At 42.8% G+C, this 14,540-nt stretch overlaps 4 protein-coding genes across 4 annotated transcripts; all 4 read left to right on the forward strand.

Annotated features, from left to right (window-relative positions):
- Nucleotides 1-649: 649 nt before the first annotated feature.
- LOC136954493 (protocadherin alpha-C2-like) lies at nt 650-3,390 on the forward strand. Its single transcript, XM_067248121.1, has 2 exons — nt 650-3,052; nt 3,352-3,390. Exons 1-2 carry the CDS (start codon nt 650-652, stop codon nt 3,388-3,390), a joined length of 2,442 nt encoding a protein of 813 aa, XP_067104222.1.
- A 142-nt stretch (nt 3,391-3,532) lies between these two features.
- Nucleotides 3,533-5,941, forward strand: LOC136954495 (protocadherin alpha-C2-like). Its single transcript, XM_067248123.1, has one exon. The coding sequence runs from the start codon at nt 3,533-3,535 to the stop codon at nt 5,939-5,941; it is 2,409 nt and encodes an 802-aa protein (XP_067104224.1).
- Nucleotides 5,942-6,281: 340 nt separating this feature from the next.
- Nucleotides 6,282-8,696, forward strand: LOC136954498 (protocadherin alpha-C2-like). The gene has a single exon (XM_067248126.1). It carries the CDS (start codon nt 6,282-6,284, stop codon nt 8,694-8,696), a length of 2,415 nt encoding a protein of 804 aa, XP_067104227.1.
- A 538-nt stretch (nt 8,697-9,234) lies between these two features.
- Nucleotides 9,235-11,649, forward strand: LOC136954500 (protocadherin alpha-C2-like). Its single transcript, XM_067248127.1, has one exon. The coding sequence runs from the start codon at nt 9,235-9,237 to the stop codon at nt 11,647-11,649; it is 2,415 nt and encodes an 804-aa protein (XP_067104228.1).
- The last annotated feature ends 2,891 nt before the right edge of the window (nt 11,650-14,540 follow it).

Below are 14,540 nucleotides of genomic sequence, written 5' to 3' on the forward strand. Positions count from 1 at the left end.
GCAATTGTTTTGCGCAGGACTAGCTCTAAGTCAAATTCAATAACTCGGACTAAAACCCCAATTCTACCAATGCACAAAAAATATCTATTCCAGTACACAGCTATTGGACCTATTACAACACTTGAAGTCAGATGTTCTGCATCATACATCACAAAACACTTTGTTTGTCCATATCATTATGTTTTTTATAGTTATTTTAATTTGCTTTCTTTTGATTTTGAAAGGAACACATAACGCACTACATAAATGCATTTTTTTTTATATCAGGTTTGCGTTATTTATTGTCAGTTTAATACTAATCACATTTTTTTCTTTGTTTCTTAGATTTAAACCTAAGCCTAGAATAAAACTGTGAATATGAATTTAAAATGGTGACGGTTTGTGATTTGCTATAAGTGTCGCTGTTTGCCAACGAAACACACTTGACAGTGATGTCATGGTCGCCATGGCAGTGCGTCACATTTTTTAAGTCAGAGAAGGAACAGTGGACAGCTCCTCGGTGCTGAATAGCCTACCTAAAATGGTGAGCTCTTTTTCGCTCATATTTATTCCGGCTACATTTCGAAAATGCCTAACGTTCACCTTCCGATTTGCTGACTGAAACTGTATTTTAGCTTACTCATAGCATAAAGGAAGAATCTTAAAGAAAATGGACAAGTCTATCACAGCAAAACATTGTGAGAGGTACGTCTTGGTCTTTCTTCTTTTCTCTGCCATTCTGAACGTAGCGTCTGCAGTTACACACTATTCTATTCCGGAGGAAATGGAGGAAGGTTCTGTGGTTGCCAATTTAGCCTCTGATTTGGGTCTGGATGCGAAAACGTTAAGTAAACGAAACTTGCGGTTAGATGTCATTGCAAATAAGAAGTATCTTGATGTTAAGAAAGAAACGGGAGAACTGTACATTTTGGAAAGGATTGATAGAGAGCTTCTTTGTCCCGCCAAGACATCTTGTTATTTAAAAATGGAAGTAATAATTGAAAACCCTCAGCGGATATTCTACATCGAATTAGAGATAATGGATATTAATGATAACGCACCGCATTTTCGCAGAGACAAAATCAACCTGGACATTTCAGAATCAACCCAGGCGGGTGAACGTTTTTCAGTGAACAATGCCGTCGACTCTGATGTTGGTTTAAACTCAGTGAAAACGTATCTTTTGAGCGAAAGTGATCATTTTGCCATTGAAATTCAAGCGGGAAGAGATGGGTCCAAATTTGCTGATTTAATATTGAAAAAGACTTTAGACCGAGAAGAACAAGCTGTACACAATTTAATCCTTACCGCATTAGATGGCGGAGTCCCCACGCGCACGGGCACAGCCAGCATCATTGTTCGGGTACTAGATACCAATGACAACGCCCCACTGTTTGATGAGGAAACATATACAATTAACGTGATGGAAAACTCCCCTATTGGAAGTGTTGTTGTTAAACTGAATGCCACTGACTTGGACGAGGGGTCTAATTCAGATATAGTATACTCATACAGTTTGTATACATCTGAGAAAACACAGACCACGTTCAGTTTAAACTCAAATACTGGGGAAATAACAGTGAAGGATATGATTAATTATGAAGACTTTAGGATGTATGACATGGAGGTCATAGCAACGGATAAAGGAATACATTCTTTATCAGGACAATGCAAACTAAAAATTCTAGTCACCGATATGAATGATAATCACCCTGAAATATCCATCAAATCATTCCAGAGTCCAATCAGGGAAAATGTAGCAGTAGATACAGTGATTGCTGTGGTTAGTGTCAGTGATAAAGATTCTAGTGAAAATGGAGTAGTTGATTTAAAAATTCAGAATAATTTACCTTTTGCACTTAGAGAATCTTCTGATAACTATTATGAATTGGTGGTTTCAGAGCCTTTAGACAGAGAAAAGGTCCCAGAATATGACATCACTTTCACTGTTACAGACAGGGGATCCCCTTCGTTATCTGATAATGAAACTATGACTTTAGAACTACTGGACATTAACGACAACGTTCCACAGTTCCCTCAGTCGTTCTACACTATACCTGTTACAGAGAATAACGCACCTGGAGCCTTGTTAAGTTCCCTCACTGCGTTTGATCCTGACCTCCATGAAAACCAGTATCTTGTTTATTTCATCATAGAAAAGGAGATAGTGAACACCTCCATGTCCATGCTGTTCTCCATCAATCCGGAGAACGGTAATCTTTACGCACTAAAGACATTTGACTATGAGATAGAGAAGGAGTTTCTTTTCCACATTGAGGCCAGAGACTCTGGCGTCTCTCCACTCAGCAGTAACATGACTGTTCACATCGTTATTGTGGACCAGAACGACAACACACCAGTTATTGTCTCTCCGTGGCGCGCACATGGATCTGTAGTCGAGGAAAAGATCCCCAGATCCACCGATAAAGGATCCCTTGTTTCCAAAGTGATTGCAATAGACACTGACTCGGTACAAAACTCTCGAATAACATACCAGTTTCTCCAGGTGACTGACGCCACGTTATTCAGTCTGGATCAATACAACGGAGAGATCCGGACTATGAGAATGTTTAGTTACAGAGATCCACGTCACCAACGGCTGGTTGTCATCGCCAAGGACAACGGAGAGCCTGCGCTCTCTGCTACAGTCACCATCAAGCTGTCCACGGTGGAGACTGCTGTTAAAGCCTACTCTGACATGACTGAAGTGCCTCTAGAATATGACATCTTCTCTGACCTCAACCTGTATCTGGTGATCGGACTGGGCTCGGTGTCGTTTCTGTTGCTGATCACCATATTAGTCACCTGCGTGCTGAAGTGTCAGAAACCGAAGCCCAGCAAAGCGGCTCCTCCCTGCAGGAACAGCGTGATCAGCGAGAGGAACTCCACCATCGCGGATTCCACCCTGGTCTCCAACGATGCGTACTGGTACAGCCTGTTTCTAGCGGAGACGAGGAAGGGAAAACTGGTAGTCAGACAGCCTGTGCCAAAGGGCTCCAGATACATCGTGTCCAGTATTCCAAGAAGCACGGGACTGACAGAGACCAGCGACTCAGCTGCTTCTACTCTGCAGGTAAGATAGTAATATTCTGTCTTCTTACGACGAGTGACTCTTCAGGTAAGACGTTTGGTAGTAGGCCACAGAGTCATACTGTTTCAGACATTTAATCAATTAGCAGACGCTCTTATCCAGAGACGCTCTAATCCAGAGACGTATACATTTTTTTTTTATCGTCTCTCAAAACGTCCTCCATGGTCGCGATATAATGACATGACCCGAGTTGTGCTAACCGGTCATATGCGCACAGCGTCGCTGTTAACCAACTTGCCCATTCATTTGTGATGTCACGATCGCCATGTTGTGTGTCATAGTGTGGAACAGCTGCAGGTGCTGACTCCGCCATCGGGTAGAGAAAGGATATCTGCAATAGTACATCACAAGACCATTGAATAAGAAGAAGGTTCATAACATTTTCACATAATTTTAGAGGACAAACTACATTCTGTGACGATATACTGTATTATAAGACAATTTTGTCAGTGTTGTTGAACAATGGAGCTACACATTGATGCCCAGGCATGGAGATGGTATGTTTCGGTCTTGCTTATTTATTTTGCCGTTTTGAACACAATTTCTGCAGTTACGCACTATTCTATTCCAGAAGAACTGAAGGAAGGTTCGATAGTAGCAAATCTAGCCGCGGATTTGGGACTTGATGTTAAAACTCTTAGTAAAAGGAAAATGCGCTTGGATGTAATCGCTAATAAGAAATACTTAGATGTGAACAAAGAAACTGGGGAACTCTACGTCGTTGAGAAAATCGACAGGGAATACCTTTGCATATCAAAAACAACATGCTTTCTTAAATTGGATGCTACAATTGAAAATCCTATACGGATGTTTAATATTGAATTAGAAGTCCTGGACATTAACGACAATGCACCTAATTTTCGAAGAGATACAATGCATTTGGATATATCTGAGTCTACCCCTGCTGGCGAAAGATTCTCATTGACCAACGCTGTAGACCCGGACATTGGTACAAATTCTATCAAAACCTATTACTTGAGTGAAAGTGATCATTTCAACATTGAAATTCAGACAGGCCGTGATGGATCAAAATTCACTAATTTGATTTTAAAGCAGGCTTTAGACAGAGAGGACCAGGCTGTTCATAATCTAATACTTACAGCTGTGGACGGCGGCATACCCACGCGCTCTGGTACATCCAGCATAATTATTCGCGTGTTAGATACAAATGACAACGCCCCTCAGTTCGATAAAGAAAGCTACAGTATAGACGTTGTAGAAAATTCGCCCATTGGTAGACTTGTGGTCAAACTGAATGCAACTGATTTAGACGAGGGGACAAATTCAGACATAGTATACTCATATAGTCTTTACACGTCTGAAAAAACACAAGAAACGTTTAGTCTAAACCCTAACACTGGAGAAATAACGATTAAGGAAATGATCAATTATGAAGATTTTAGGATATATGACATGGAGGTAATAGCAACTGATAAGGGCGCGAATCAATTATCAGGCCAGTGTAAATTAACCATTCTGGTAACAGATATGAATGATAATCATCCTGAAATATCCATTAAATCATTCCAGAGTCCAATCAAGGAGAATGTAGCATTAGATACAGTGATAGCAGTAGTTAGTATTGGCGACAAGGACTCTGGTAAAAATGGAGAAGTGGATTTACATATTCCAAATAATTTACCCTTTGCGCTAAGAGAATCTTCTGATAACTTTTATGAATTGGTAGTTTCAGAGCCTTTAGACAGAGAGAAAGTGCCAGAATATGACATCACTTTCACTGTTACAGACAGGGGATCCCCTCCGTTATCTGACAATGAAACAATGACTTTAGAACTACTGGACGTTAACGACAACGTCCCACTGTTTCCTCAGTCGTTCTACACTATACCCGTTACTGAGAATAACGCCCCTGGGGCCTTGTTACGTTCCCTCACTGCGTTTGATCCTGACCTCCATGAAAACCAGTATCTTGTTTATTTTATCATAGAAAAGGAGATAGTGAACACCTCCATGTCCATGCTGTTTTCCATCAATCCAGAGAATGGTAATCTTTACGCACTAAAGACGTTTGACTATGAGATAGAGAAGGAGTTTCTTTTCCACATTGAATCCAGAGACTCTGGTGTCCCTCCACTCAGCAGTAACGTGACTGTTCGCATTGTAATTGTGGACCAAAATGACAACACACCAGTCATCGTCTCTCCGTGGCGCGCACATGGATCAGTAGTCGAGGAAACGATCCCCAGATCCACCGATAAAGGAACCCTGGTTTCCAAGGTGATAGCTATAGACACTGACTCGGTACAGAACTCTCGGATAACATACCAGTTTCTCCAGGTGACTGACGCCACGTTATTCAGTCTGGATCAATACAACGGAGAGATCCGGACTATGAGAATGTTCAGTTACAGAGACCCGCGTCACCAACGGCTGGTTGTCATCGCCAAGGACAACGGAGAGCCTGCGCTCTCTGCTACAGTCACCATCAAGCTGTCCACGGTGGAGACTGCTGTTAAAGCCTACTCTGACATGACTGAAGTGCCTCTAGAATATGACATCTTCTCAGACCTCAACCTGTATCTGGTGATCGGACTGGGCTCGGTGTCGTTCCTGTTACTGATCACCATATTGGTCACCTGCGTGCTGAAGTGTCAGAAACCGAAGCCCAGCAAAGCGGCTCCTCCCTGCAGGAACAGCGTGATCAGCGAGAGGAACTCCACCATCGCGGATTCCACCCTGGTCTCCAACGATGCGTACTGGTACAGTCTGTTTCTAGCGGAGACGAGGAAGGGGAAGCTGGTAGTCAGACAGCCTGTGCCAAAGGGCTCCAGATACATCGTGTCCAGTATTCCAAGAAGCACGGGACTGACAGAGACCAGCGACTCAGCTGCTTCTACTTTGCAGGTATGATTGAACACATAGTTGGTTAAAGTTGTAGCTGTCATTCTAGACATTTTGCCACAAAGACTGCATTAATAACATAATGTCAAAGTGTAGATACTTGTAATTTGCACAATGGGTCGCTGTTGGCCAGTTAAATACACACGGTTGTGATGCAATGGCCACCATGACAGTGCGTCATAGGTAGTCAGAGAATTAACAGTGGACTGTAAAATACCGATCCTTGTCTTCATTTACAACGTCAGGTAACTTGGGATACAGCTTTCCATTCAACATGAACTATATATAGCCTAGTTTAAATACATTTTGAGATAGCTATATTGCACAAAGAGTGCATAAAGAAACGGCAATGGATACGAACATTAACGCAAGAAAATGGCAGAGGTACGTCTCGGTCTTTCTTCTTTGCAGTGTCGTTCTTAACACAGTGTCTGCAGTTACTCACTATTCTATTCCAGAGGAAATGGAGGAAGGATCTGTTGTTGCAAACCTAGCATCTGATTTGGGTCTGGACGTTAAAACATTGAATAGAAGGCAAATGCGACTGGATGTTGTCGCCCCGATTAAGTACCTGGAGGTTAACAAAGAAACGGGTGAACTGTACATTTTACGGAAAATGGACAGAGAACATCTTTGCAGTTCATCCAAAACGAATTGCTTTTTGAAACTGGACGTTACAATTGAAAATCCCTTACGAATGTTTAATATAGAGCTGGAAATAATGGACATAAACGACAACGCACCTTATTTTAGAAGAGATGAAATGCATTTGGACATATCGGAGTCCTCTCAAGTAGGAGAACGGTTCTCGCTGAACAATGCAGTAGACCCGGATGTCGGCAGTAATTCAGTTAAAACATACCATCTGAGCGAAAGTGATCGCTTTAGTTTAGAAATTCAGACAGGTAGAGACGGGACAAAATTTGCTGATTTGATTTTGAAGAAGGCTTTAGATCGTGAGGAGCAGGGTGTTCATAATCTAATTCTCACCGCTGTAGATGGCGGAGTCCCAACGCGCTCCGGTACAGCCAACATCTTTGTTCGTGTACTAGATACGAATGACAACGCCCCTCAATTTGACAAGGAAACATATAACATTAACGTGATGGAAAACTCCCCTATTGGAAGTGTTGTTGTTAAACTGAATGCCACTGACTTAGACGAAGGATCCAATTCCGACATTGTTTACTCATACAGCTTGTATACATCTGAGAAAACACAGACCACATTCAGTTTAAACCCAAATACTGGGGAAATAACGGTGAAGGAAATGATTAATTATGAAGACTTTAAGATTTATGACATGGAAGTCATAGCAACGGACAAAGGCGCCAATCCTTTATCAGGTCAGTGTAAGCTAACAATTCTAGTGACAGATATGAATGATAATCATCCTGAAATATCCATTAAATCATCCAACAGTCCAATCAAGGAGAATGTAGCAGTTGATACAGTGATAGCTGTGGTTAGTGTCAGTGACAAAGATTCTGGTGAAAATTGTGTAGTTGATATACAGATTCCAAAGAATTTACCATTTAAACTTAGAAAATCTTCCGATAACTATTATGAGTTAGTAGTTTCAGAGTATTTAGACAGAGAGAAAGTGCCAGAATATGACATCACCTTCACCGTTACAGACAGAGGATCCCCTCCGTTATCTGACAATGAAACTATGACTTTAGAACTACTGGACGTTAACGACAACGTTCCACAGTTTCCTCAGTCGTTCTACACTATACCCGTTACTGAGAATAACGCACCTGGGGCCTTGTTAAGTTCCCTCATTGCGTTTGATCCTGACCTCCATGAAAACCAGTATCTAGTTTATTTCATCATAGAAAAGGAGATAGTGAACACTTCCATGTCCATGCTGTTCTCCATCAATCCAGAGAATGGTAATCTTTACGCGCTAAAGACGTTTGACTATGAAATAGAGAAGGAGTTTCTTTTCCACATTGAATCCAGAGACTCTGGTGTCCCTCCGCTCAGCAGTAACGTGACTATTCACATCGTTATCGTGGACCAGAATGACAACACTCCAGTCATCGTTTCTCCATGGCGTGCGCACGGCTCGGTAGTCGAGGAAAAGATCCCCAGATCCACCGATAAAGGATCCCTGGTTTCCAAGGTGATAGCAATAGACACGGACTCGGTACAAAACTCTCGAATAACATACCAGTTTCTCCAGGTGACTGACGCCACGTTGTTCAGTCTGGATCAATACAACGGAGAGATCCGGACTATGAGAATGTTCAGTTACAGAGACCCGCGACACCAACGGCTGGTTGTCATCGCCAAGGACAACGGAGAGCCTGCGCTCTCTGCTACAGTCACCATCAAGCTGTCCACGGTGGAGACTGCTGTTAAAGCCTACTCTGACATGACTGAAGTGCCTCTAGAATATGACATCTTCTCAGACCTCAACCTGTATCTGGTGATCGGACTGGGCTCGGTGTCGTTCCTGTTACTGATCACCATATTGGTCACCTGCGTGCTGAAGTGTCAGAAACCGAAGCCCAGCAAAGCGGCTCCTCCCTGCAGGAACAGCGTGATCAGCGAGAGGAACTCCACCATCGCAGATTCCACCCTGGTCTCCAACGATGCGTACTGGTACAGTCTGTTTCTAGCGGAGACGAGGAAGGGAAAGCTGGTAGTCAGACAGCCTGTGCCAAAGGGCTCCAGATACATCGTGTCCAGTATTCCAAGAAGCACGGGACTGACAGAGACCAGCGACTCAGCCGCTTCTACTCTGCAGGTAAACTAGCCTACATGTTCTGGGTCTACAACCATTATACAGGCCTTTGTCATTTTGTGCCACATACTGAGATTTCACTTAAATGTTCCTCCCAAATTAGTATTCAATTAAAACGACACTAATTCTGACCACTCCAGCCTATAGCAAAGTAATACTAGACTCTTGTAGAACATAATTGGTATTTTCACCCATTTTACACTAGCTGCTGAAACCTAAAAGTAATAATCGACATTAAGGGCAAGAGACATGCACACTGTGTCGCTGTTGGCTAAGAAAACGCACGGGCTTGTGAGGTCGTGGTCGCCATGACAGTGCGTCATAATGAGGAAGGCAATGGATGAATAGTGGACAGCTCCGCGGTGCTGAATCCAACGTTTACGAATGATATGACTACGACGTTATGGCATGCACTGACATGCCAAGTGGATTAATATTATATATATAGACCTACAGTATATATACAATATATACATATACAATCGTGACATACACGCTACACGAAACAACATTTAAATACGACGTCTTTACACACGGAGCAGGTGCAACAATGGAGTTGTATAACCAACAGCCTTGGCAAAGGTATGTCTCGCTTTTCCTAGTTTTATCGGCCACGTTGGACACAGGGTCTGCAGTAACGCACTATTCTATACCTGAGGAAATGAAAGTAGGCTCCGTGGTCGCCAATTTGGCTGGAGATCTGGGCTTGGATGTCAAAACTCTGAACAAACGCAAGATGCGTCTAGATATTATCGCCAACAAAAAATATCTAGACGTGAACAAAGAAACTGGAGAGCTGTTCATTGTCGAGAAGATAGACAGGGAGTATGACTGCAACACAAAGTCATCGACATCCTGTTATTTGAAAATGGAGGTGATAATTGAAAACCCTTTAAGGATTTTTAACATCGAGTTAGAAATTTTGGATATCAACGACAACGCCCCACAATTCCGAAGAGATGCAATACATCTGGATATTTCTGAGTCCACACCCTTTGGAGAGAGATTCTCTCTGAGCAATGCTGTAGACCCCGATGTTGGTACAAATTCAGTGAAGACATACTATCTTAGTGAAAGCGATCACTTCAATATTGAAGTGCAAACCGGTAGGGATGGGTCAAAGTTCGCAGATTTGATTCTGAAAAAGGCTTTAGACAGAGAGGAGCAGGCTGTTCATAATCTAATACTCACTGCTGTTGATGGGGGAGTACCCACGCGCTCCGGTACAGCCAGCATAATTGTTCGTGTACTAGATACGAATGACAACGCGCCTAAGTTTGATGAGGAAACTTATACAATTAACTTGATCGAAAACTCCCCTATTGGAAGCATTGTTGTTAAACTGAATGCGATTGACTTAGATGAGGGGTCTAATTCAGATATTGTATACTCATATAGTTTGTATACACCTGAGAAATCACAAAACACATTCAGTTTAAATCCAAATACTGGAGACATAACGGTGAAGGAAATGGTTAACTTTGAGGATTTCAAAATATATGATATGGAGGTAATAGCCACAGATAAAGGAGCTAGTCAATTATCTGGACAATGCAAGCTAACAATTCTAGTCACAGATATGAATGATAATCACCCTGAAATATCAATTAAGTCATTCCAGAGTCCAATTAAGGAGAATGTAGCAGTAGATACAGTGATAGCTGTGGTTAGTATTGGTGACAAGGACTCTGGTAAAAATGGAGAAGTGGTTTTAAATATTCAAAATAATGTACCTTTTGCGCTAAGAGAATCTTCTGATAACTATTACGAGTTGGTGGTTTCAGAGCCTTTAGACAGAGAGAAAGTGCCAGAATATGACATCACATTCACCGTTACAGACAGGGGATCACCTGCGCTTTCTGACAATGAAACTATGACTTTAGAACTACTTGACGTTAACGACAACGTTCCACAGTTCCCTCAGTCGTTCTACAGTATACCTGTTACAGAGAATAACGCACCTGGGGCCTTGTTAAGTTGCCTCACTGCGTTTGATCCTGACCTCCATGAAAACCAGTATCTAGTTTATTTCATTATTGAAAAGGAGATCGTGAACACCTCTATGTCCATGCTGTTCTCCATCAATCCGGAGAATGGTAATCTTTACGCACTAAAGACGTTTGACTATGAAATAGAGAAGGAGTTTCTGTTCCACATTGAGGCTAGAGACTCCGGAGTCCCTCCACTCAGCAGTAACGTGACTGTGCACATCGTTATTGTGGACCAGAATGACAACACACCGGTCATCGTCTCTCCCTGGCGCGCGCACGGGTCCGTGGTGGAGGAAAAGATCCCCAGATCCACTGATAAAGGATCCCTTGTTTCCAAGGTGATAGCCATAGACACTGACTCGGTACAGAACTCTCGGATAACATACCAGTTTCTACAAGTAACTGACGCCACGTTATTCAGTCTGGACCAATACAACGGAGAGATCCGGACTATGAGAATGTTCAGTTACAGAGACCCGCGACACCAACGGCTGGTTGTCATCGCCAAGGACAACGGAGAGCCTGCGCTCTCTGCTACAGTCACCATCAAGCTCTCCACGGTGGAGACTGCTGTTAAAGCCTACTCTGACATGACTGAAGTGCCTCTAGAATATGACATCTTCTCAGACCTCAACCTGTATCTGGTGATCGGACTGGGCTCGGTGTCGTTTCTGTTACTGATCACCATATTGGTCACCTGCGTCCTGAAATGTCAGAAACCGAAGCCCAGCAAAGCGGCTGCTCCCTGCAGGAACAGCGTGATCAGTGAGAGGAACTCCACCATCGCGGATTCCACCCTGGTCTCTAACGATGCGTACTGGTACAGTCTGTTTCTAGCGGAGACGAGGAAGGGAAAGCTGGTAGTCAGACAGCCTGTGCCAAAGGGCTCCAGATACATCGTGTCCAGTATTCCAAGAAGCACGGGACTGACAGAGACCAGCGACTCAGCTGCTTCTACTCTGCAGGTAGGATGATTTTACAAACGTAATCAACCGATGAATTGATAATTTTGAGTCCAGCACGTAGAGTAAGAATCCGTAAGTAAAATGTAGCGAGTATTTTTTTTTATAACAATAGTTAATATTCTTACCATTAGACCTACTTTTAAATCATAAATATTTCGTGAAAAGAATTTATACAAACACAATTTCTTTTTTTTTTTGAGAGAGAGAGGCAAAGAAAATGCGCAAAGCGTCGCTGCTCACCAGTAAAACGTTTCCTTATGTGATGTCATAGTCGCCATGACAGTTATTCACAAGCGAAAAGCAAGGGTTTGGATCAGACACATTTCCAACATAAGCATATCAATCGCTCTGACTAAGGAAATGGTATCCGTCTAATTTCGCAGTTACATTAATCTTTTTTCCCTGTACTAATGCGGAAAGAGCAAAGCTTTGGCGGTATGGAAACTCATAGGTGCGTTCGGCCATGGACACGGTACGTCTCGATTTTTTTCACTTTCTCTGCAGTCTTAAATCAATCTTCTGGTGTAACACACTATTCTATCCCAGAGGAAATGGAGGAAGGCTCGGTGGTTGCCAATTTAGCTGCTGATCTGGGACTGGACGCGAAGACACTGAGCAGACGAAAAATGAGATTGGACACAATCTCCAATAAGAAGTATTTGGATGTTAACAAAGAAACGGGAGAATTATATATCGTTGAGAAGATAGACCGCGAATATCTGTGCGCCTCTAAAACAGCTACAACGTGCTTTCTGAAATTAGATGCTACTATCGACAACCCAATACGAATGTTTAATATCGAACTGGAGATAATGGATATCAACGATAACGCACCACACTTCAGGAGAGATACGATGCACCTTGACATCTCGGAGTCTACCCCTCCAGGTGAAAGATTCTCCTTAAATAATGCTGTGGACCCTGATATTGGGGCAAATTCAATTAAAACATATTACCTATCAGAAAGCGACCATTTTTCCATAGAAATTCAGACGGGACGAGATGGATCAAAATTTACAGATTTGATCCTGACTAAATCTTTAGACAGAGAACAGCAGGCCATTCATAATCTGATACTCACCGCTGTAGATGGGGGAGCTCCCTCGCGCTCGGGTACAGCAAATATAATTGTTCGTGTGCTGGATACGAATGACAACGCCCCTCAGTTTGATAATGAAAGGTACACTATAAATGTAATAGAAAATACTCCTATTGGTAATCTTGTGGTTAAATTAAACGCTACTGACTTAGATGAAGGGTCCAATGCGGATATTGTCTACTCATTTAGTTTGTACACATCAGAAAAGACCCAAGGCACGTTTGACTTAAATCCAAGTAATGGTGAAATCAGAATAAAAGAAATAATAAATTATGAGGATTTTAACATATATGAAATGGAGGTCATAGCCACTGATGAAGGGTCTAGTCCATTATCGGGACAATGCAAATTAACAATCCTAGTCACAGATATGAATGATAACCATCCTGAACTATCCATTAAATCATTTCAGAGTCCAATCAAGGAGAATATTGCAGTAGATACAGTGATAGCCGTGGTAAGTGTCAGTGACAAAGATGCTGGCGAAAATGGAGTAGTGGATATAAATATCCCAAAGCATTTGCCATTTTCCTTTAGAGAGTCTTCTGATAACTATTATGAGTTGATAGTTTCAGAGCCTTTAGACAGAGAGAAAGTGCCAGAATATGACATAACTTTCACTGTTACAGACAGGGGATCCCCTCCGTTATCTGACAATGAAACTATGACTTTAGAACTACTTGACGTTAACGACAACGTTCCACAGTTCCCTCAGTCGTTCTACAGTATACCCGTTACTGAGAATAACGCACCTGGGGCCTTGTTAAGTTCCCTCACTGCGTTTGATCCTGACCTCCATGAAAACCAGTATCTAGTTTATTTTATCATTGAAAAGGAGATAGTGAACACTTCCATGTCCATGCTGTTCTCCATCAATCCAGAGAATGGTAATCTTTACGCACTAAAGACGTTTGACTATGAAATAGAGAAGGAGTTTCTTTTCCACATTGAGGCCAGAGACTCTGGTGTCCCTCCACTCAGCAGTAACGTGACTGTTCACATTGTTATTGTGGACCAGAATGACAACACACCAGTCATCGTCTCTCCGTGGCGCGCGCACGGCTCGTTAGTCGAGGAAAAGATCCCCAGATCCACCGATAAAGGATCCCTTGTTTCCAAGGTGATAGCAATAGACACGGACTCGGTACAGAACTCGCGCATTACATATCAGTTTCTCCAGGTCACTGACGCCACGTTATTCAGTCTGGATCAATACAACGGAGAGATCCGGACTATGAGAATGTTCAGTTACAGAGATCCGCGTCACCAACGGCTGGTTGTCATCGCCAAGGACAACGGAGAGCCTGCGCTCTCTGCTACAGTCACCATCAAGCTCTCCACGGTGGAGACTGCTGTTAAAGCCTACTCTGACATGACTGAAGTGCCTCTAGAATATGACATCTTCTCAGACCTCAACCTGTATCTGGTTATTGGACTGGGCTCGGTGTCGTTTCTGTTGCTGATCACCATATTGGTCACCTGCGTGCTGAAGTGTCAGAAACCGAAGCCCAGCAAAGCGGCTCCTCCCAGCAGGAACAGCGTGATCAGCGAGAGGAACTCCACCATCGCGGATTCCACCCTGGTCTCCAACGATGCGTACTGGTACAGTCTGTTTCTAGCGGAGACGAGGAAGGGAAAGCTGGTAGTCAGACAGCCTGTGCCAAAGGGCTCCAGATACATCGTGTCCAGTATTCCAAGAAGCACGGGACTGACAGAGACCAGCGACTCAGCCGCTTCTACTCTGCAGGTAAGATCATTTAACTGAATTAGACAATCAATTATGGCCAATTTCTATAAGTGC

The sequence above is a fragment of the Osmerus mordax genome, chromosome 12, assembly GCF_038355195.1.
Source record: "Osmerus mordax isolate fOsmMor3 chromosome 12, fOsmMor3.pri, whole genome shotgun sequence".
In the NCBI taxonomy this organism is placed as follows: Eukaryota; Metazoa; Chordata; class Actinopteri; order Osmeriformes; family Osmeridae; genus Osmerus; species Osmerus mordax.